Source organism: Arachis hypogaea, chromosome 8 (assembly GCF_003086295.3).
Source record: "Arachis hypogaea cultivar Tifrunner chromosome 8, arahy.Tifrunner.gnm2.J5K5, whole genome shotgun sequence".
Classification (NCBI taxonomy): domain Eukaryota; kingdom Viridiplantae; phylum Streptophyta; class Magnoliopsida; order Fabales; family Fabaceae; genus Arachis; species Arachis hypogaea.
Window position 1 is genome coordinate 13,781,174 of NC_092043.1, and position 24,625 is coordinate 13,805,798.

The 24,625-nt window shown below is 34.6% G+C and overlaps 4 protein-coding genes across 5 annotated transcripts; 1 reads left to right on the forward strand and 3 right to left on the reverse strand.

Annotated features, from left to right (window-relative positions):
* Positions 1-9,582: 9,582 nt before the first annotated feature.
* LOC112705027 (glutathione transferase GST 23-like) lies at positions 9,583-10,508 on the reverse strand. The gene is made up of 2 exons (XM_025755888.2): positions 10,148-10,508; positions 9,583-9,921 (listed from the first exon to the last, which is right to left on the reverse strand). The coding sequence occupies exons 1-2, from the start codon at positions 10,460-10,462 to the stop codon at positions 9,583-9,585; spliced, it is 654 nt and encodes a 217-aa protein (XP_025611673.1). The 5' UTR covers positions 10,463-10,508.
* Positions 10,509-10,996: 488 nt separating this feature from the next.
* LOC112708339 (phosphoribosylaminoimidazole-succinocarboxamide synthase, chloroplastic-like) lies at positions 10,997-14,572 on the reverse strand. Its single transcript, XM_025760511.3, has 12 exons — positions 14,243-14,572; positions 13,967-14,068; positions 13,741-13,870; positions 13,285-13,377; positions 13,110-13,198; positions 12,659-12,739; positions 12,243-12,332; positions 12,061-12,150; positions 11,836-11,886; positions 11,708-11,754; positions 11,373-11,430; positions 10,997-11,289 (listed from the first exon to the last, which is right to left on the reverse strand). The coding sequence occupies exons 1-12, from the start codon at positions 14,555-14,557 to the stop codon at positions 11,230-11,232; spliced, it is 1,206 nt and encodes a 401-aa protein (XP_025616296.1). The 5' UTR covers positions 14,558-14,572; the 3' UTR covers positions 10,997-11,229.
* A 3,208-nt stretch (positions 14,573-17,780) lies between these two features.
* Positions 17,781-21,344, forward strand: LOC112706212 (serine/threonine-protein kinase PEPKR2). 2 transcript variants are annotated; one of them, XM_025757391.3, is made up of 4 exons: positions 17,781-18,310; positions 18,580-19,480; positions 20,104-20,400; positions 20,667-21,344. In XM_025757391.3, exons 2-4 carry the CDS (start codon positions 18,727-18,729, stop codon positions 21,011-21,013), a joined length of 1,398 nt encoding a protein of 465 aa, XP_025613176.1. In that variant the 5' UTR covers positions 17,781-18,310; positions 18,580-18,726; the 3' UTR covers positions 21,014-21,344. The 2 variants fall into 2 exon arrangements, with proteins under 2 accessions (XP_025613176.1, XP_025613177.1); XM_025757392.3 differs by having other exon boundaries at positions 17,986-18,310; positions 18,575-19,480.
* Positions 21,345-22,169: 825 nt separating this feature from the next.
* LOC112706213 (bet1-like protein At4g14600) lies at positions 22,170-24,410 on the reverse strand. The gene is made up of 4 exons (XM_025757393.2): positions 24,061-24,410; positions 23,854-23,977; positions 23,120-23,176; positions 22,170-22,537 (listed from the first exon to the last, which is right to left on the reverse strand). The coding sequence occupies exons 1-4, from the start codon at positions 24,120-24,122 to the stop codon at positions 22,376-22,378; spliced, it is 405 nt and encodes a 134-aa protein (XP_025613178.1). The 5' UTR covers positions 24,123-24,410; the 3' UTR covers positions 22,170-22,375.
* Between the last annotated feature and the right edge of the window lie 215 nt (positions 24,411-24,625).

Here is a 24,625-nt window from a genome sequence, read left to right on the forward strand (position 1 = left end):
GTTGCATGTGATGAGACTAAATCCCACAAAATGTACCTTCGTGGTAGAGGCAGGAAAGTTCCTAGGGTTTATGCTAACACAAAGGGAGATCGAAGCTAACCCTGACAAGTGCAAAGCTATCCTGGAAATGAAAAGTCCGACTTGTCTAAAAGAGGTCCAACAATTGAATTGACGGCTCGCCGCCCTTTCCAGATTCCTGGCGGGATCGGCACTAAGATCCCTTCCACTATTCTCTCTACTAAGAAAAGGATGCCAGTTCGAATGGACTCCGGAATACGAAGAAGCATTCCAGGAGTTCAAAAGGTTCTTGAGCTAGCCTCCAATCCTGACCCGACCCAGAGTCGGGAAAGAGCTCGTCCTATACCTGTCAGTAGCAGACAGAGCTATAGCATCAGCTCTAATACGGGAAGATGAGGTCGGGCAGCATCCTATGTACTTCACCAGTAAAGTTCTACAAGGCCCAGAACTGAAGTATCAAAAACTTGAAAAGTTTGCATACTCCTTAGTAGTAGCCTCACGCCAATTACGGCCGTATTTCCAAGCGCACACGATAAAAGTCCGAACGAACCAGCCCATGAAGCAGATCCTCCAGAAGACGAATATTGCAGGCAAAATAGTTCAATGGGCAATAGAGCTCTCTGAGTTTGACCTGAAATACGAAGCCCAAACGGCAATAGAAGCTCAATGCCTCACCGACTTCCTAGCAGAATACGCCGGAGATCAAGAGGAGAAATCCACTACATAGGAGTTGTATGTAGATGGGTCCTCCAACAAGGTTGGAAGCAGTGCAGGCATAATACTGGTCAGCGAATGGGAAACGCAAATAGAAGTCTTCCTCAAGTTCGAGTTTCCAGCTTCCAACAATCAGGCAGAATATGAAGCCTTGATTGCAGGATTAAAGCTGGTAGAAGAAGTTGGCGCAACCAAAGTAATAATATTTAATGACTCTCAGGTGGTGACCTCCCAAATAAACAGAGAGTATCAGGCCAAGGATCCTAACATGAAAAGATACTTGGACAAAACCTTGGAGCACCTTAAGCACTTTGAGGAGACCGAGGTAAAGCATATAACTCGGGACCTCAACAGTAAGGCAGACGCCCTCTCCAAGCTAGCAAGTACCAAATCAGGAGGGAACAACAGAAGCCTGATCCAAGAAACTCTCCCTGAACCCTCTGTGGCCAAAATGGAGGCTGTTCAAGATGTCTTTGAAGTCGCCAGGTTAGATCTCGGGTGGATGAAGCCCTTAGTCGAATACCTGAATTTCGACATCCTCCCCACAGAGAAAAAAGAGGCCAAAAAATCCGAAGAGAAGCACAAAACTACACGTTGGTAAAAAATATCATCTATAAAAGAGGGATATCAACACCACTACTAAAGTGCGTCCCGACCTCAAAGACAACTGAGGTGCTAGAGGAGGTACATAATGGAATCTTTGAGAACCATCTTGAAGCAAGGTCGTTAGCCAGAAAGGTAATCCGAGCTGGGTTCTACTGGCCGACCTTACAAAAAGATTCTACAGAATTTGTGAAAAAGTGCCAACCATGCCAAATGCATGCGAACTTCCATGTAGCCCCTCCCGAGGAGCTCATTAGTATAACTTCCCCATGGCCTTTCACAAAATGGGGATTGGACTTGCTAGGACCATTCCCCCAAACGCCGGGGCAAGTAAAGTATCTAATAATGGGAGTGGATTATTTCACAAAGTGGATAGAAGCAGAACCATTGGCCACCATCACCGCTCAGAGAAGTCGAAAGTTTCTCTACAAGAACATTATCACCAGGTATGGGTACCTCATTCCATCACTACCGATAATGGCACTCAGTTCACCGACTCAACCTTCAAAAACCTGGTGGCCAGCATGAAAATCAAGCATCAATTTACATCGGTAGAACATCCACAAGCAAATGGACAAGCCGAGGCAGCAAACAAGGTCATACTGGCAGGGTTGAAGAAAAGGTTACAGGACGCAAAGGGAGCCTGGGCTGAAGAACTCCCACAAGTACTTTGGGCCTATCGAACCACACCTCAGTCTGCCACAGGAGAAACACCCTTCCGACTTGCTTATGGCATAGAAGCCATGATATCGGTTGAAATCAACGAACAAAGCCCAAGGGTGAACTTCTACGACGAGGTTGGAAACATAAAGGGACACAAAGAAGAACTTGAGCTACTCCCTGAAGTCTGAGAACGAGCCCATATCAAAGAAGCAGCATTGAAACAAAGGATGACGAACAGATACAACAAAAAACTCATTCGAAGGAGCTTCACCCCAGATGACTTGATCTTAATCAGAAACGACATTGGAGTCAATAAATCTGGAGAGGAAAAGCTCGCTGCTAATTGGAAGGGACCATACAAGATTAGTAATGTCTTAGGAAAAGGTTATCATAAGGTGATCAACTTAAACGGCACCGAGCTACCTAGGTCGTGGCATGCCTGTAATGTGAAAAGGTACTACAGTTAAAAGCGAACTCTACTCCCTGATGTACTATTTTCCCAACTTCGTAGTTTTTTCCTAAGAGAAAGGGTTTTTCCGAAGGGGGTTTTTAACGAGGCATCATAATAGAGACTAAGGGGTCATAGATAACCAAACACTCTTAGTAGCAGTAAAGTACCTTCGCAAATAAATAAAGATCTTTTACAATATCTCTTATAAATTTCTTCTCACTTTCTTTCTTTCTATGAAACGCGCTGACTTAAGCTCGACAAAGCGTGAAAATCCCATGAATCGACCTAGATGGTCGTCCGGATAAAACGACGAGGTACAAGTCGGTGTAAAGAGGTTATAAAAGTCGATCGTGAATAAACTCGGAAATTATCTTATTAACAAGTCGGAAAAAACCGAGAAACAAAAAAATGCATCGCAAAAATAACCTAAGTTATAAAAACTCAATAAATAAAAAAATTGAGTACAAGAAATACCGAAAAGGGACCACAAAACCTATAGAAGGCATTAAGGTAAAGACTGTCCCAAGCCTTCAAGAGAAATTTAAGAAAAACTTAGAAGAAGGGACAGCCAGCCAAAAAAAAAAAAAAGGTTTTCAAAACAAAGATCAAAAGGGTTTTTTCGAAACCTAAACAGAAAAGGCATGCACACAACCAACAAAAATAACTTAAACCCTTGTCCAAAAAATGGTATTTTTAAGTATTTTGTTTACGGCCATAAAAGGCCAAGAAAATGTCAGCAGAATACCACCACAACATAAAAATAAATAGTTTAAAAAAAGGGGGGACCCATAGGCCGGGCCCCCATATAGCCAAGGATAATTTTTTCAGTTTGGAAGGACGTCACCACCAGAACTAGGGAGAGTAGTCGAAGCACCACCGGAGTCAGGGAGAGAAACATCCATAGAAGATGGAGGGAAAGTCTCACGAGCCTTCGAAGAATTCGGAGCATCATCTGGCCGGGGAGGGGACTTTATTATTCTCTGGCCCCGAGTCTTCAACTCGGACTCAGACACAGGTCAGGGAGGAGATACAATGGTCCCGTCGATTATGACCTTATCAGGATCCAAAGGGATGAGATACAGGTCGGGAGCAATAACCCCGACCTGCTCCTTAAAGGCCCTCCACGCCTCCTCGGATCCCTCAACAATGGAGTCCTCCAGATCCGCATAAGCGTCCCGAGTTCTTACCAGATCTTTTTTAACCTCCACAAGGTCCTGGAACAAGCTCGAATAGCTCTGCTCTGCCTTCTCCCGTAAACCCTCCGCCATAGAGCACCGGCCCATCAACTTCTCCTCCTCCTTCCGGAGATTATCCCTCTCCTCCCTCAGCTTGGCGACCTCCTCCTTCAGGCTCTTCTCAGCCTCCTGATACAAAAGAATCCTCCCCTCTGGCTCTTCAACCCTCAGGGATGAACCCAAAGAGCTGAGGGGAGTCAGAATAGTAAGGTGGTTTCGAACAGAAGCATCATCCATACTTATACGAGTATGAGGATAGATATGCTTCCAAACAAACTGAGGCGCATCCACCTTGGCCTCACCTTCAAAGGAAGAGCCAGACTCTAAAGTCTTGCGCTTCTTCTTTTTTGGCTCAGGAGAAGATCGGGAAGGAGGGGACGGCAGAGAAGAGGCTGAGGAAGAAATGATAATAGGATGAGTGGGGGTCCCCATGTTGTGAGAAGAAGGGGGAGGGGAAGGAAGAGAGGGACCAACTGCCCTGGCACCGCCGACTCTGGCGCGGGATCTCACTTTGGCCTCCTGAACCCTCTGGTAAGACTCCCTGAAATTCTTTTTCGCCATTTCTATAAAAGCAAGCTAAAATCAGCAAAACAAGTCGGGAAAAATAAGTCGTACAAGCATCAAGTCGGCAAATATGATAAAATAAACAAAAGCTACCTAGTTGAGCCTGGATAAAGGTCGGAGACCCCTGGAGAAACTTTTTTGTATCCAGGTAGGGGACTCTCCCCCATACTTCTCGGAGAAACCCCACAACGGCCGCCTCCACCTCATCCAAATCATCCAGACCGTATTTTTCACAAGGAGAGGCCTCTAACCAATACAGGAAAAAGCAAGGAGAAGAATTTTGATCCAGGAAAAAGGGATGGTGACCCTCTACAGATTGAACTTTGAAAAAGAAGTTTTTGAAGTCATGGAATGATTCATCAAAAAGGGTAAAAATTTTCCGACCTTGTATGGCCCGGAAAGACACCCACTGCTATTTGTTATTTTGTCTATTGAAGGGCTTAGTCATATGAAAGAAATAAAAGAAATTTTTCAAAGAAGTCGGAAAGTCTAAAACATGGCTGATAAATTGGTAAATTTTCAAAAAACCCCAAGAGTTGGAGTGGAGCTGGGTAGGAGCAACATGACAGTGACCTAAAACATCTATCTCAAAGTCGGAAAAAGGGAGAAAAATGCCTAGACGGGTAATCATACTCTCATACATATAGAAAAAATAAGGGGCTGCCTCAGAAGCCCTCCCAAAACAAACTCGGTCTTCCGGACCCGGGGCAATCAGTTCATATTTCGGCTTATCCTCATCAGAAGTACAAAGCTTATGATGAGTGCGGAGGTTGGTGATGAAGTCAGTGTCAACAAGAGGTTCTTCCCCTAGAACCGTGACATCCACCCATTGAGCAAGAGTTTTAACAGAAGACATTTTATTTTTCTAGAAAAAGATAGCAAAACCTACAAATGAAAAAGAAAGGGATCAAAAATAGGGTCTCTAAGGGTTCGAGGCGAGTCTCCCAAAACTAAACAAAGAAACATCAAGACTACCATCCACACTCTACAGAACAAAACATGCAACTCTATAAAGAAAGAGTAAGAAAAGAAACTGACCTTTTTCCTCGCAGAAAGATGGAAGCAACAGCACTCGAAAAGGAAGGAACTTTCTTCTTTCGATCAACAAAAGGTGCAAGTGGAAAAGCTTTCAGAAACGAAACAAGTGAAGAGAGGGAAAAGTGTTTATAAACACGTTAGGGGTATAAAGGTAAAACGATGCAAGCCATTTAAGAGTTACACCGTTACCAATGTAACCGCCCTCGCGTATGAATGCTCAAACCTCTAAGAGACGCGACGTTTGATTAGACGCAACTATTGAAAGCTTTTAAACAAAAAATACGTCGGTTCCGAAAAATCACGTCGGTTCTTTATCAGGTCGGCTATGGTCCCGAGTTATAGTACTCGACCCCAACTCTTAAAAGAAATTGGGCTCGAGTAGGGGCACTGTTCATACCCTGCCCCCATGCTAAGGCCTAGGTCCAAACGACAGGCCCAACCCACAGGGTTGAGCCTCACAGTACACCGACCTTCCCCTAAGAAGTCGGTGCTCTCCACGACTTGCTCTAAGGAAGTCGGAAGCGAAGATTAGCTGGCAGATAATAACTGCCCCTAAAATCTCTCAACCCACTTCCAGGAGCCATATCGCAACCTCCCCAAGATAAAGGGACGGTTATCCACCTTAAAAGGTGGAACTACTCCAACGGTGGTTATTGGTTCACCACTATAAATACGATGACACCCCTCAGGTATCTCGAAGTTCCAATACTCTCTAGACATGCTCATACCCTTACTGACTTAGGCATCGGAGTGTCTTTGCAGGTACCACCCCCCATCCAATCACGCTCACAAGTCGGACGGAGGCCCCGAAGGTGCGAACCCACTCGAAGACTTCCCTCCTCAGACGATTGGGCCAACCTAACGAGTCCAACCCATTAATCTCCGGTTACCCAAGGTAACAATCTTATTAGTTAATTTTATAATAAAATTAATATTTACTTATTAAAATAAAAATAACATATAAAAATAGATAAAATATATTTTTAAATAAAAATAAAAAATATAAATTTTATATATATATACAAGAATATTTAATTAAATATGTTACATTTTCTAAGTATTAAATATTACTTTAGTATTTTTTACATCGTACTCTTATTATAGTACTCTCAATAATCTTATTCTTAATATTAATTTGGAATTCAACGTTTATGATTTTATTATTATCTATGATTAATTTTTTGTTTAATTTACTTTACCTAATAAAATTAATAAATTATATTATAAAAAGATAATAACAAACATAATACACAAAAATCACAATTATAAAGTGTATAATGTCAAACAAATAGTTAATAATAATAATAATAATAATAATAATAAATAATAGAAAATAGAACTCATATAAATAGAAATAACAAAAATTTTATAAATAATACAATAACATATATAAAAAATAGAGTTGGTTAAAGATAAATAAATTGTTAGTATCTATGGTTAAAAGCCAGTTAAAAAAATGCAGAAGCTACAAATAGTTACTTCTTGTAAACGTGGTTTTGGCAGCTCATGAGAAAAAAATTTGCCAAAGTAAAAGTTGAAATTTTCAAAAAATTTAAACGTGTTTTTTCTCTTCCAACGAATTTCAAACACACTTTGTGGCGGAAAAATTGTCCCATTCAACTTTAAATATAAATATAATATTTTGAGATTAAAACAATTGAACATACTAAAATAAAAAATAAATAATAATAAGATAAAATATACTTTTTTTTTTATAACTACATATGTCTTCCTCACTGCTGGTTGCTATCTATGAGTGCATGATAACGATGATACAGTTGTCTTTGGAAAAAAAATTTTCCTCTTTTTTCCTTTTTATAAATTGCGTGTAAACGTAGGATAGGGTGATTTTAGAATAATATTACATATCTAAATTTTTTTTATTAATTAAATTTAATTAAATTAATTTAATATAATAAAAATTAATAGAAAAATTTAGGGATCAGCAGTTTTATTGAATTTTGGTCAACATGTAACCAGCAGAGGAAGGTAAGCCATTGGATGAAATCTCATACCAATCTCACACTATCAAATCATCATTGATGGCTAGTTGATGGCTAACAATCACAAAAATTGCTAGCCCCTAGCATTGCTCAAAATTAATTATAATTAATATTATTTTAAATTTTATTATTTAATTTAATTAAATTTAGTTTATAAAAAAAATTTAAATATTTAACATTATTTTTAATTTTATTGGCCGTCTACTTAAGTTTTTTATGGTTTTTGTACATGTCCTCCAAGGCCCACATGATAACATTCAATTTTTGGTGTTGAGTTTCCCTTCTTGCCCACATGGTTACAATTCAGAAGTTACCGCAACACCATCTTCTTCTGCATTTAATTACATGTTTTGAATCCCAATACTCTTTGCCACGTGTTATAACTCTACTTACAGGTCAAATTCTTAGACATTGTTTTTCAAGCCACCAGACTTGTATAGATGCCTCAAAATTAGCATGTAAAATGATTTTGAATCGTTAAGCCATTATTCAGAATAACAATAAGTTAAAAAAATAGGTTAATTTTAATTTTAAAATTCAAATTTTGAATTAATTAAGTTTGTTTATGTTTAGTAGACTTAGAATATAATCTATTATTTATATTGTTTACAATTTTTATTATCTATCTAACAAAATTATTTTGTATATAATTTTTTTGTATTCTTTTTCTATTTCTTGCCATCTATCCATCATACATTTAATCTATTTTTTTATTTGATATGTTCTACTGATATTTTTTACACATGTCTAAATTATTTGAATTAATATTTTATCATTTTTAATAATAAATTTTACTCCAACTTTTTTTTTATATTTTAGTTCTTTATTTGATTTTATATGTATGTGTGTTTGGACATCCATTCATCCATCTAAGTGTTTCATTTTGCCGTACTAATAAATTCATGTTCATATTCAAATTTTACCACTAATACTCTCTTATAGTAATATAAATGTTACCCTTGAAGTTTAAAAATATTTTTTTATCACATGAAATCAAACACGCCCTATTATTTTGACTAGCCTACTTAAATTTTATGTTTTATATTTTTTCGATTTTTCTATTATCATATATAATACATTAAACATATTCAAATCTCTTTACGTATATTGTAGAAGGAATTTCATGGAAACTAACACTAGAAAATCATTTTATTCCAAGTCCCAACCCCTGGATCCCTTAGCAGCAGTTACTATATATTTCATTAGTTATATCAAAAGTGGCAGCCACTTGTGTAAACGGTAAACGATACTAAATAGGTGTATTCTATAATTTTATTAAATTTTTAATTAGGTTTTTTTTTAATTGAGTCTCTACACTATTTTTAATTTTGTAATTATATCTTTTTCATGTTAAAAATATTAAAATTAACATAATATTTTTACTAAAATACATGCGATAAAAAATTTAATTAAGTTTTCAATTATAAAAACCTTCAATTTGCAAAAAAAATAGTTAGTTAATTCTAATCTTTTTTATATTGGAAAAGACTTAAATACAAAATTAAAACAATGTAAAGACCCAATTGAAAGAAAAAAAAAAAACATAAAGACTTAATTAAAAATTTAGTGAAACTATAAAGACCAATAGCATAATTAAACCTACTAAATATAATAGGATAATTAAGAAATAATTGGCTATTAGGTATTAGTAACGCGAGAAATAGTATAAATACATTGGTACACTATGGCTGCATTTGGTTGGTATCTTTAAGACTCATAAATATATATATATATATATATATATATATATATATATATATATATATATATATATATATATACAAAGATACATAAATATAAAGATACACAAATTTTATAATGTGTTTGAGAATAATGTCCAAGACACATATGTATATAAACCAAGTGTCAATTTTATCCTTTCTGCCTTATATATTGTGCCTTATATATTAATAATTTCAAAAATAATTAGGGATAAAAATGTCAAATTTTATGTCCTATACATTGTGTTTCTATCTCAACTTTAAAGAAGAATACTATATATATATATATATATATATATATATATATATATATATATATATATATATATATATATTGTATGTATTTGTGTAATATCGTGTCTATCTAAACCGTAAAATTGAGTGAACCTTAATAGTTTATGGAGAATTTTCACTCTAACTTGAATTAAAGAGAATTGTTCTTCTTCGTTATACTCAAATAGATCTAACATTCTTCTCAATTTCAGTACAATCACAATCACCTCTCTTCCTTAATTTTCTTTTTTTTTTATTATTACATTCTTCTTTAATTCTTAGTTGTTCTAGCTTTAATTTTACGCTTGAAGGAATGCCTTGGTGTGATGGAGCAATTTGTGACGAGGAGGCAAGAGTTCTTTGATAATTGGAATGTCAATAAAAGTATGGAACCATGAGTTAAGCTTAGGCATTGACCCTGCATCAATAAGGTTGATGGCCACAACTTCCTCCGCTATTTCAATCCAGTATGGAAGCCACCCAATAGCAATGTCCGCAAAGCCAATGTTATCACCTCCAAAGAACTGTTTTCCCTCAAGTCCAACCTCAAGCCTCTTCAGATTCTCTCGAGCTTCTTCTGCTGCCTTCTGTTGCTCTTCTCCTACCTTGGAAAACGCTGCCACAACCGTTGGCATACACTGTGTGAAGAGTTAAGTGTGACACACAATTAAATTAACTCGTATACACAAAAAATAGCCACTAAATCAACAACTTGCATATAATACATATGACGATACAAATATATACTGAAAATAAGTTAAATAATATATATATTTATACACAAATATGGTGCTGCAACTCTAAGACCATTTTTCTGAGTTCTATAAATGATTGATACTAAATATGGTGCTGCAACTCTCTTACCTTGTCATCAACGAATTTAGACCAGAATCTTGCTTGGGCCCTTTCATAAGGAGAATGTGGAAGAAGAGGGTTTTGCTTCCAAGTCTCATCAATATACTCAAGAATGAGCAGTGATTCAGCAAGGGGCTTACCCTGGTGCACAAGAACAGGTACTTTTTTGTGGACAGGGTTGTATTTAAGGAGCATGTCACTCTTGTTGCTGAGATCTTCTTCCACATATTGGCACTCTATTCCTTTAACTGCTAGTGCCCACTTCACTCTTAGAACAGCTGGACTACCCCAAAATCCTAGTAACTTCACTGAATCTCCTTCCATCTTTTTGTCTTCTCAATTAATTTGTTAATCCAAAAGGAAAACTAGTATCTCTCTTCCAACCAAATGTCTTCATATTTGTGAGAAATTATGTATTTATATCATTTTAAATTTAAAATGATTAGGCATGTAATGGTACACGTAGTATTTCCAAGTGTCCAAGTTAGCGTGTTGACTTTCACGACCGAGAAGAAAAATGGTTACTCTAAGGTCATGCCTGACGCCATGATGGGACCATAAGGCAAAGATCAAACTGGTTAAACACAATCTAATTGGATAAAGATGGCTTTGATATCAATACCCGAAAAAGAAGGATGGCTTTGATATCCAAAAAATTAAGATGAAAAAATTCCCTAAACTACAAAGATGATTGATCATAGTCATATTACCAAGCAAAGAAGCAGAGCAATATTCCCTGAGACTTCATGTGAAAAGAGAGAGTATAAGAAGAAAGAAAGATCCAGAGCAATATGTGACATAAGTTAATGAAATATTCATCATTCATTATTCAGTAACAATGTGTGCCAAAGACATTGGTTTGGTTGACATGTATACAAGTTAAATACATGGCGCAATTGGCAAGGACCAAGCATGATTTCTATGAGAGTTAAATGTTCATCTGTCTTTTGGTTTTAAGCTTTACTTATATAATTTCTTTTATTTAAAAAAACACTTGTTGGTAGAATTTCTGCTACTTGTAAGTTTTAAAATATATTCTCAGAAAGGGGTCTATAGAATACAGAACTGAAAAGTCCCCTGAGATTCCCAGGCTACTTCAAAGATGCCAGTGCAGATGCAACATTTCGTGATATTCGCTCATGTATTGGCTCCTGCAAAAGGAAATGGAGTTATATACCTATGACTTTATCAGATAGTAGATAGCCAAAACGAAATGTTGAAACATATGGATTACCTCAGACGACAGCACCTCAAACTTTGATTTTGTTATAGTCTCATACAAGAAAATGTATCTGTCCAACAGAATTAGTATAAAGACAAGATTACACGTTGGTTTCGAGAAATAAAGCAGCAGGTAGATCTATTTGAATGAGGATTAGACATGACAGTCGTGCCATGCAACCAAAACCATGGTTGAAGCATCTTTGTGTAAAAATTGAATGATTAATTCAAGCAATTCTGATTCCGAAAACCAAGAAACACATAATTCTATAGGCAATTTATTTGTGTATTTATCACAAAGAAACACATATCAAGTGGAAAAAAAAGGAGGAAGTTTTAGAGAAATACCGCCAAGACAATTCGCAAACAAGATCTTCAGGAGCTTCAGGAAGAACCTGAACAAGATTCATTAATGTGATTTGATACCTTATTAAAGTATACAATCTAGTTAATTACAAGTATAAAATAAAAAATACCTCATCTTCATAAGGGTTGCAGTGACTTTTGAACCACAGCCTCAAGAACTCCTACAAATTTATTTTTTAAAGATCAACAGATTACTTAATTGTCCATATTTTATGAATGAAGAGAACAAAGACTAGTAATTCAGAATAAGCTAACATATCCCTAAACCTTTAAGCAAAAAATAAAATATAATGTACTCTACATAGGAAATAAAGTTACTGATACATATAGAGCACCTTATCAACATTTTCAGGCTCCAAACCATTTTGAAAGCGCTCAAGATAAGAATTGGCAATCCAATATCTACTTGAATCAGGAGTGTGCACCTGCAATTTTCAAAAACGAAACTTTATTCTATATTCATAAATTTTGTGGAGTGCATTTCAGAATCTAATAAACATCAGGGATTCCACTGAACCTCATCAATCAACATAATTGAACCGTCCTCTGCCTTCCCAAATTCATACTTTGTGTCAACCAATATAAGGCCATGTTCTGAAGCCACACGCTGGAAATTCAAATTTCATCAAAGCAAGCCAATGTCAAAAGTCAAATTGCATCACAGCAATAATAAAGATAAGCTTCCCACACATCACAGGGAAATGGTATTTATACTTTTGTTCCAGTAAGGCATTATTGAAAAAAATACATGGACAAGTTAGAGATTTTCATTGAACTAGAAGTGATCCAGTGCAAAAGACCAACAATTCTGAAAAATAAGTCTACACCATCTATTCATCTCTATAATCCAAATAACAAATACATTGAGAAGGCATGCCATTACTTTTTTCATTTCACAAATTTTACAAATGACATGATAAAATGCTTAATTACCTGACCGTATTCAAACAGACTTAAAGCTTTTCTGCTGACTTCCTCATAATCAGCTCTTGTCATTAATCCCCTTTCTATAATCTGCAAGGGAAATGGATTATAAAAAGAATTGAGAAGGTTAGATAAAAGAAAACTATTAAAAAATAGTAAAAACATTATCCATCATTAATCATAACCTCACTAGTATCAAGAAGCAACTGTACTGTATGATATGAACTAGGCTCTTAAGAAAATAATATTATCCACCTGAAGAAAAACATCGATGCTGCCTTTTTAAAAAAAAAAAGGGAAAAAAAAACAGCATAATAAGATAGATCTGCCTATTGTTTCTTATTCCTGCAACATTATTTGATCTGCCTAGTCATTCCTTTGGTCTCTAAAACTAGTCTTCCACTGTAACTTCAATTGTATTGAAAAAGATAGATGCAGATGAGAGTACAAGGAATAATACCTCATCTGGAGTAACAGGAACATCATGATCTGCAGCTTTGGTTGTAGGTGTGAGTATATTTTTAGCCAGCTTTTGGTTTTTTACCAAACCTGTTATGTGTTATATAACATTGTAGCCTATTAAATAAAGAGACAAATAATTGTAAGAATGCAAACAAAAAATATAGGGACCTCACCATCCGGGAGGGCATTGCCACAATAGTTCCGGATGCCTTTATTGTAGACTGTCCATAATAAAGTATCAGTACTTCCGGTAACAAACCCTCTAGCTACAAACCAGCAGTAATAAGGTGTCAACAAACAGTTTCTAGAATCCTCACCTCCGCTTTTGTAAAGAAAATATTTTGATAATATTGACAACAACATGAATAAAGAATGAGCATAGCATGTTGAAGTTTGGGTAGCATGAATAAACTTAGAGCACTTAATGATAACTGCAATGTTTACTTTTAACCCAGTTGCTCCGGGGAAATATATTCTATTTCTATCGTACTTTTCAAGCTATCATTTCCAGCAAACTAACTTCTCTACAACCTATACCAAACATATATACCAATTCATAGCCATTGAAATCATTTGATAGAATGTGTATGCAAGCACCAATCCGAAATACCAATTAACAAAACACTCACCAACGAACTCAACAGGGAAAACAGAACATTTCTTTGCTATGGTAACATTAGGATCAGGAGTGGACACAACGGCATTAGCAGTTATATGCTGGGTTCTCTCAAACCACCACAAGCTTGTCTGGTTAAGCACCTGCAAATGGGAATAAAGAACATTTGAGTGTGATCCATGATCAACCAAGTAAACTGTTCATACAGAGAACAAGGATAAAGAATAAGAACACAAAACCTGTCCCTTGAAGGGAATTGAAGCAAGGACTCTATCAAATGCACTCTGGCGATCAGTAGTAACCAGAACAAGGTACTCTCCACTATCATATATGTCTCTAACCTGTGCCATAAGACCACAATTAACCAAATTCATCCATTTTTCAGATGATTTTTTTTTAATACAATGTTTTCTGCTTTTATATTACTATTGCAATTTTACCAAAAATCTCGACTTTCATTCATTTGTAATAATGAGTAGATAAATTGGAGAGGGATTAAAGAGGGAAATATGCACCTTTCCCCTGGTTTTGGAGGTGAGGGCGGGAACTGTATGGTGAAGATTTGTTTCGGAGAGGCAGTTGAAGGGGGAGGTGGTTCTGATGGAGTGGAGCACTTGGTTCTTGCGTGTGCTGTTAAGTAGAGTGTCAAGCAGAGCGGCGTGTTCTTGTTGTTGTGGTTGTGCGGCGGCGCAGAGTGTGGGGAAGTTGTTGTTTGGTTTGAAAGTGAGTGCGGAGGAGGTTGGGGGAGGCGGAAGAGCGGGTGTGAGGTTGATTTTAAAGGGGGTTTTGGGAGGGTTTAACGCAGCAGCCATAGACATGGATTCACTCATCGCAACTCACAATAAGTAAAAATTAACAAAATAAGTAATTCAGTGTCATTATCTCAGCAACTCAAAATCAGTATTATTACAAAACAAGCAAAAATATATTGAAGAACTAGTGCTTACCGGCGGGGAGGGAGGAAGGGAAGTGGCGGCGACGGAGGAATGGAAAGTGGCGGCGACGGATTTGAGCTCGGACAGAGAGAGCGAGAGAGAGCGAGAAGAGGGTTTAGCGTTGGGTTTTTTAGTTCTTTAATCTTTCCATGTTTTCAGAGGGAGAAAGGGCCAAAGGGGAATGGAAGAGGGGATTTTGATTTCTGAATCTGTTCTCTTTTTTTTTTAAATTAAAAATAGCTTTGACAATTATCTCGAAACACAACGAGGTCTTTAACAAAAAAAATTCAATCCGATTCTCGATAATTATTTCGAAAGGACAACGAGGTCTCTGTGCTGTGCCAAAAAAAATTCAAGTTATTTTTTTTGGCACAGAAGCTAATCAGTCACAGAAAAAATATTAATTTTTTGTATTAAAGGCCTTTTGAGATAATTGTCAGGGATCGAATGGGTATTCACTCAAAAATTTAAAACCACGGCGTTTGGGGGAATTTTTTCAATTATAAAATAAAAAATTTTATTATTTCACCAAACATAATTTTTGAACTTTAATTCTTCAAATACGATTTTTTTTATTTAAGCGAGTTTGTTGGACTATATAATTATTTTTTTAATTTATAATTAAAAATCTTTTGTTAAATAGGGCGTATTTCAGTATATATATATATATATTTTTAGAGACGATAACAATACTTATTATTGTTAAATACGGCTTATTTTTGTAATTTATAATTAAAAAAATTCTTGAAAAAATCATACTTGTTATTTGTGTATTTTTGTGTACTCTTATATACTGTTTGTATATCTATATACTATTTAAAAATGATGATAATGAATTAAAAATACGAAATTTGAAAAACTTAAAAGGGAGTGAAGTTAGACGAACTTGCCAATTTTTATAGAGTTCGCCAAAGTTTGACAAACTTATTTAAATGCAAAAAAAAAATTCGTATTTTAAGAATTAAAAGTCAAAAATCATGTTTAAAATTTTTTTATTTTATTATTAAAAAAATTCTGCCTTTTCAATATTAGAATATGTTTAATTTTTCTTTTTACAGCATAATACTTTTACGTTTTTTTTTCATTTATGTGAACATTAACAAATTTAAAATAACAATATTTATTCATCATCAAATTAATTTGATAAAAGTATTCTAATAATTTATTAGATATTTTGCTAAATATTTTGGATAATTTTAACAAATTAATCAACTAACTATAAATTAAAAATCGATTAAAATCACATAAATTTAGATTCAATTGAATTTTATTTTTAACAAATCGTATAAATTAAATTAAATTTAGACCTACTTCTCAATTCAATCTAATTTAATTTATTATGATATAATATTATATCTTTTATTAAAATTAAGATTTTACATATTTAATTTATTATATATTTTTATTTTATTCATGTATTATTATTATTATTTAATTAATTAATATTTTATAAATTTAAAATAAAAATTCTGTATTTTTTAATTTCACCGTCCTAAATTTATTTATATTTTTTAGTGATAAAATCTTATGATTTTTTTAAAACGAATAAACCGATATAATCTATTTTAAAATAATTTGAATCATATTAATTAAAATTAAAAATAAAATTAAATCAATGCAATTAAAATTGCAAAAAATATATATATACTTAGAATGGATTTTTTTAAATTCGATCTTAATTAGTACCAGAAACCCCCCTGATTGAAGCTACAAGCATTGACCTCGACAAGTGTGATGGAAAAGAAAAAGTTCTTCAAAGCAAGCAGGGCGGGTACATGCACTCAGACCAGGCCCAGTTGCCTACTACGCCACGCACGTGAGCCTTGTGTCACTCAATTCCCCAAGTCACGTGTCTATCAGTCTATGAACATATTTTTGTCGGTCTCTTCACTTCTAAAAGCAAAAAACAAATATCTCTAAACAAATAGAATTTAATGTTAACATATAGATAATATCACATATTTTATATAATTGTATAATTGTATTTATTTTTAAAATAATTATTTATGCTATTAATAAAAAATATTTATTAATATAATATTATATAATTAAATATATATATAATTATTTAATATGATATCAAAATTAAATTTAAAAAATAACTCAAATTTCACGTCCTATGAACTACTAAAAGTCTAAGAACTTGTTTGGATGAATTTCTAAAAAAAGATTTTTTTTAGTTATTTCTTTTTTTAAAAGATTTGATGGAGAAATAAAATTAATTTTATGTCATATAAAAAAATCTTTTTATTTATCAATTATGTTTAAGTATAACAATATAAAAATACTTTTGTATTTATTTATTACATAAAAAAATTTTAAAAAATATTTAAAAAAATATAAATTATAATTTTTTTAAAAAATATTTTTTAATTTTTTAATATTTTTATTTTTATTATTAAAAATGAATCAAACACACTAAAAAATAAAAAAAATTAACAAAATAACGCACCCAAACAAACATTAAAACTGTATTCTGATGGAGACAAATAATGAAATAACCCTCGAACAAAACAAAAGAAATACTCCATAAGGTTCGAGAGATAATGATTTTTTTATAAAATAATAATTAAATTACAAATGAATTTGGAATAATTTTCAAGAATAATTAGTGATTATAAGTAAAATATCTTGTCCGGCATTTACAATTTTGATAGAATTATAGAATATTTTAAGATTCTTTAAATTTAATTTTAATGTATTTATAGGTTTATTTAATTTTATATATATATATATATTATATTAATATTTTTTAATTCATTACATGAACAATAATGTAAAAAATAATAAATATAATTAAATAATTTTTAAAAATATTATACTAATAAGATATTAAAATTAATTTTTTAAAATTTATTTTACTTAACATAAATAAAAGTAACTGTTTTTTAAAATAATCATAATAATTATTTAAAAAATTATTATTTTAAATTGAATTTAATTTTCATATATTAACATTCAATCTTATCTTATGATATCATTATAAATAACTAATTTTTAAATTTATTATTTAAAAGATATTTAAACACAAAATCTAGTTAAATAATAATAATATTTTTTAAAAATAAATTAAAATTAAACTTTTCTAAATAAATCCCCAAAAGCCACCAAAGAACAAGAAGAAAAAACAGAGCAAAGAAAAGAAAAGAAAAACAAAGAAGCCACAAAATCCGAGAAGAAGAGAGAAATCTACGGCCCCAAACACTGACTCCTTTTTAACCCCTCTATGACCAGAAACCCAAAGAAACAGTGAACCAATCAGAACACAACACGCAACACAAAAGAAAATTAATAAAAATAAAAATAAAAATAAGATTTTTATTAACTCGTAGCAGAGAGAAAAGCAAGGCTAAACCTCAGAAACAATGGATTAGGGACACAACCTCACGAGAAAGAAAGAGAGAGAGAGAGTTGCTTCATTCGTCAAATTAATCTTATTGGTGCAACCTACCCAACCTACCGTCTCAGGGATTTCCCCCAAAAAATCTTTCTTCGGAGATTTTTAGGGTTTTCCCTACTGGATTTCTTCGCGATTCTTCGGGATTTCCCGTTCTTTTTTTACCCCTTTTGATTCTAACTGAACCATTACTGTATCTCGTTGATTTTTAATTCTCGCTGGAACAGATCCACCACCCCTTTTGCGTAAAGGTTCGTTCTTTGCTCTTTACTCCTTCTGTTTTATTCAATTTTGCTTCATGATTTCTGATGACTATGCGTGATCGCTGTTTTACGGAGTGTGTTGGGTGTGTCCATGTTTGCGTGTTCGTTCTATGCTATCACATTGTTTTGATTTCTAAGATTCCGCACACGATGCATTTGGAGAAGCAAATCCTTCTTCTTTTGAATTCATCTTACTTGTTTTTTGTGGTTTAGATTTATTTCAGTGTTTGATCCTGTGTACCTTGATTGTAGAGCAGAATCCAGGAGTTTGGTTTTGATATTTTGCGGCAAAAGTGGAAAACATTCTGTGGTGTCTGTGATTCTTGTGCCGTTGGGATGTTGTGATCTTAATAAATAAGATTGGAAATGCTTGATTAGTTAGTTGGTCAACAACCGATGTTATTATGAGGAAGAAAAGGAAAGGAAGTGAGGCAGATGCCTCCGATCTGCCGGATGATGTTTTGCCTTTGGAACATGAGTCTGCGTCTTCGAATTTGAAGTGTCATTACTCGCTGGAGGATTGCTTTAGGCTGAAGAAGAGGTGCAAGGAAGATGCCGACACTGAGCCCGCCTCTTCTTATAAGAGGAGGCTCGCCGGCATTGCGACTGCCCCGCCTTGCGGGACTTCATCATTGCTCACGCCGGGGAGAGGTCTCAAGAGGAAGATAGGTTGCATTGATGCTGCTACCCAGATGGGCAGGAAGAAGAAGATTGAGGATGATTATGTTCCTGGTCAAACGATTGGGCAAGGAAAATTTGGCTCTGTTTGGTTGTGCCGATCAAGGGCTAGCGGAGCAGAATATGCGTGTAAGACTCTGAAGAAAGGAGAGGAGACAGTTCATCGAGAGGTTGAGATAATGCAGCACTTGTCTGGACATTCCGGGGTTGTGACACTGCAAGCAGTGTATGAAGAAGCTGAATGCTTCCATCTTGTGATGGAATTATGCTCCGGGGGGCGACTGATCGATCATATGTTTAGGGAAGGTCCATGTTCGGAACAGCAGGCTGCTAATGTACTCAAGGAAGTGATGTTAGTCATCAAGTACTGTCATGACATGGGAGTTGTGCACAGAGATATCAAACCTGAGAATATTCTGCTCACAGCATCAGGAAAAATAAAGCTTGCAGATTTTGGCCTCGCAATGAGAATTTCTGAAGGTAACATCTGAGACTGTATATGAATATGATCATCTCCCTGATGTATCTTTACAATTAACGTGGATAGAATTCATTCCCAACCTGTTTTATGTAAAAGAAGTTTATACAACCTAATAATTATCAATAAAACCTGTTTGAGGGTATATAGCAGATGTGCTAGTACATTATTTGATGTTAACTTTGAGCCTATTGGTCATATGTTATTTCCCTGTGGTATTGTAAAAGGTATACTGAATTTGAAAGTAATTGCTATTATTGCAGGAATTTTGAAAGTGGTCAGAACTCTACACTTTGCATACATTGGATCTTTGTTTGCTAATTTTACGTTGTCAATAGGAGAAAAACATGGTGGGATTTAGATGGTTATATCCTTTGCAAGTTGCAGGATTTTTTCTTTCACCACTCCTTAAGAAAGTCTTCTGCAAATTTGAGTCAGAGGTCTTAGGGAAAATGCTTGTGTCAATATGAACCTAACCTACCTTGCAGTTGGTCCATGATATTGTCTTTCCTATCTGTTGCAAATAATATGTAATTGGAATTTCTCATTTTGTGCTCCATTTGACGTACAATTATATGTTTCAGCATTGTCTAAGCTCTTAATAACTATAAATTTTGTATCTCAGGTCAGAACTTGACTGGCTTAGCAGGAAGCCCTGCATATGTTGCCCCAGAAGTATTGTCCGGCAAATACTCCGAGAAGGTGGATATATGGAGTTCGGGAGTGCTCCTGTATGCTCTATTGGTCGGCAATCTTCCATTCCAGGGGGATTCATTGGAAGCTGTTTTCGAGGCAATTAAGAATGTCAAATTGGATTTCCAAACAGGCATATGGGCAGCAATATCTAAACCTGCACGAGACCTCGTCGAGAGAATGCTTACAAGGGATGTTACATCAAGAATAACAGCTGATGAAGTACTTGGTAAGTTCATACGCATTGATTATAATAGTTTTGTTGTTGGCCACTTTTATCTCTCTACATCAATGATGCATGCAGCAATGTAGCAATTAATTCTTGTATTCAATACTCTCTTTTGTTATTTCATTTGAAATGATTAAAACAGAGAACAATTCCAGGTTCTCTTGATAGTTATCTTTGCAGTCACAAGGATTTTTTGCAAGCTCTCAACAACTTTTGCCAATCAGCAACTTTGTATGTTATACTAACATTTTCTGGTTCATTTTCAGCGCATCCATGGATGACATTTTACACAGAACGCACATTGAAGCCACTGCCCAGCCGAACAAAAACGAAGCACCAAGTTGGTGCATCATGCGGACGGTTTGTCTCCGCCCCTGTAACTAGGTTAGGAAGAAACAGGTTAGGTAACAGCTCCCTTAGCGAGTCTTCGTCCTCTGAGAGTTGCGACTCAGATGATGAGGACGGATGTGTGCTGATCGACGCCCTAGCCACGGCGATCTCACACGTAAGGATCTCAGAACCGAAGAGGAGCAGGTTGTGTGGTCCAACAGGTCCAATAGTTGAGCAAGGTTCATCTAACATGAAGGCTAACAACCTCTGTAAAGCATTTTGACCTACTGACATGGCTGACAATTGCCACATGCCACACTACCACGGTACCCTCCGCTTTTGGGGTGTTTTAGAAGTTACTTTCCCCCATCACAACGACAACACAGCACAGCATAACAACGGACACAGTGGGCAAAAGTGGATTACATTGCTGACAATTCCCACGTTAGGTTGGCCTTTTGTGCCAATTGCTCTCCAACTTCTCCCTTCTTTTAGTGTATGATCTAATTGCAATAATTTTTTTCTAGTCCCTTTGGTCGTTAACCTAATAATGTTTGACTGAGAGAGTGAAATAATTGTACAGGATATGTATATATAGAATGCATATTATTCTATCTCTGCCCCTGTTCTTGCTATATCTACAGCACGGTTTATATATATATATATATTGAGAGAGAGAGAATATTTTAAATTTTATTTCATTGATTTATATTATTTGGAAGGTTGATCATTAGTCATTACTGAATTTTATTGTGTAACTTTTTTAGAATACTAAAGAGATTGATTATAGTGTTTGATAATATATGGTAATAACGGATCAAAATTAAAACCTAGTGGTGGTGTAACCATGACATTGACATGCACATACGAAATAGAAAACCCTGATTTCTTCTCAAAAGCATTGCAAGAAAGGTGCAAGTAGGACATAGAGACGGGACAAGAAAGAAACGCAAATAAGGGAATATGTGTCTTTTGTGATTATCAGAATCTCACGTTTTAAGGATGATGATTTCCGCGCACAATCGAATACATGCATACAAATCTCAGCCGTTGGTGAAAACAGAAGTGTTAGGAGAGCAATAAAAAAACCTTTACATGCAAGTAACTAGTAATATATTGGGAATGCAATAATGATAGAATGCCTCTCTCAGAAGCAAGAGAAATCATGAATGTGACACGCAAAAGCAGTTCTGTTTCTGCATGCCTGCTACACAAGCAACAACTGCCATGAATATTATGCAAGGAATCATTACTGTATAGGCTAGTAATCTGATCAGCAACTACACATCCAACGATATTCATCAACAACGGTTTTTTATTTTATTTTATTTTTCTAAAATATGTTTCATTTACCGTATGAATGAATGTGATAGCAACTCCCATTGATTTACCCATCTATTAAACTTGATGGAATTAAGAACACGAATATTATAACATTATTTGGGCACATAACTAGCTATCTTAATCATTAATATTATGGAGCCTCTGAAATATAATTCCAAAGTCTAGGTTTTCAACTATATAGTGTGTTACACTTTGATGGATAGTGGAGCTTTTCTATACAACAAAATGTTAATTAAGAAGGCCTACGCTGAGGGCTTCTTTTTTCAACTCAACTGGAGCATCATAACCCCTAACAGTGACCTCATTTTCTAAACATCTTTGACCAAGCGTATACTACAAAGAAACAAATTAATGCAAAACAAACCACATGAACAACATGGTTTGAACCACTTCGAACAATGCTCTTGTTCAATCTTCTTATATTATTCTTAACCCCGGCTTGAGCGTTCGTCATCAATGTTTGCTGCATCCAACAAATACAAACCCAAATGTTAACCAGTTCTGGCAAAAAATAAAAACATAACAAATAAAAAAGGATGGTTGATCAATAACTGCAAATCAACATGTACCAGAAACTACAGAGTTCCACAGTATTCATTTGTAGTAGTAGTTAGTGTTACTAATATGAACATTATAAAAATAAAATATATAAAATGTTGGACATATTTTGGAGACATCTTCAGATGCAACACCATAAAGTATTACTTCTCAATTTATTATTATTCTTACATCCATTGATTATCTTAATGCAAATAAATCCAGAGATAAGCCTAGCTAACTATCCTAAAGAAATCAAAATCCACAATATTGAACGATCTTGTTTCTTGGTCAAAGTTTGAAATTCTAAAGCATAAATAACATGGCGCCTACACATTATTCCCAAAGTTATCATTTCAGCTTATATAAGATGTCAAAATCTGGAGATGAATGAAGTTCCAGTAGAAACCATTTTGGCTGGTTCATATAGAGCAGACAACTCTAAGCAAACTGATACACACACACACACACACAGAGAGGAGTATAGCTTATTGAAGATATGATGTACCAGCTCTTCCAAAAAATCCTTCTGCTGCTTTACTTCTGTACCTATCTCTTGAGCAACCTGCACCCAATATGTATGAAGTTGTGTATGCGATCAGAACAAAGCATAAAGGGAAACAAGAGAAGGGGAAAAAATATTGGAATGCCACAGTTTCCTCAAACTACTTCTAATAAAATAAAACAATTAACAGTAATTACATCCTTGCCTAGAACATAAGGCATACAAGCATACATTATTTCCATCAAAATCCAATACTCTATAAGGAGCAATAGATTGTTAAATCAAAGAAATTGTCATGAAACAACTTTTCTCAAAAATTTAAGCTAATAAGAAGAGGTAACATGAATAATTATATCTCTAACATGCTTCCTCAAACAATAGTCTCTTTTCGATTTGCTTGATTTTTTGCATAGGCCTTCTTTTCTCTTTTTATTTGCCTTATGCTATTTTTCCTCTGAAACTCGAATACCATGTTATAAAACTACTCCCTCCAAAAACTTAAGCGGATAGGAAAAGGAAACAAGAATAATTATATCTATATCAGCAAGGAAGCAAGCATTGAAAAGCACATACAAGATCAACATAATAATTCTTCAGTTCTTCTCCAGAATAATTCGCCCTTCTAAGTTTCAAGCCCTAAAAATGAACATTCCTAGTTCCATGCTATGTGTTTATACTCCAAACTCCAAGTTCCAATCAAGGAATTAATAATGAAATTATTGAGAGAAGAGAAATACATTTCTCAACTTTTTGACTTGGCCGCGAAGACCGGTGATTTCGTGGTCCAAGTCCATGTCCACGGGATCAATGCGCAATTGGATTTCATCGGAGGAAGCAGCGGGTCTCGTGCTAAGCCCCTCTCTGCAAATCCCCAAAATTATACGAACATGAGTATGATTAGGGTTAGCATCAAATTCTGAAAATGGATTAAAGAATTGAATTACCTGGATCGGAAAGGGGCGGCATCACCGTAGGCGGAACCTCCTCGGTACGAATTGGAAGACATCAAAGATGGAATATGACGGAGAACAGGGAAACCCTTCAATTTCAGCCCCAAATAATGGAATCCAATTGGAATCTCAGTCACGTTTCTTGTCAAATAAATCGTTATGCTTCCCTCACCACCTGTCTGCTTCCTCCTCCTTTTCACAAACTACCACTGCTTCTTTGCGATCCATCGGAAAATTTAACAGATTTAAACATAAATAAATATATATTAAATTAATTTTGCATAATTAGAAAATAATTTCATTTTGATTAAAAAAATTTTAAATGCATTAGATGACTTAGTAATGAATTTGATTTGGTAATTAATTTTTTTATATGTAATATTTCTATATTTTTTATAATTACTCAAAACATATTTCTTTTAAATACGTTGTATATATATCTAAATATTTTCATAATATATAAATTAATAATTAATTTATTATAGATTTAAATTTTATATAAAAAATTATTGTTGACAAACAAAAGGACAAGCGAGATATTTATTGGACTAATCTAAAT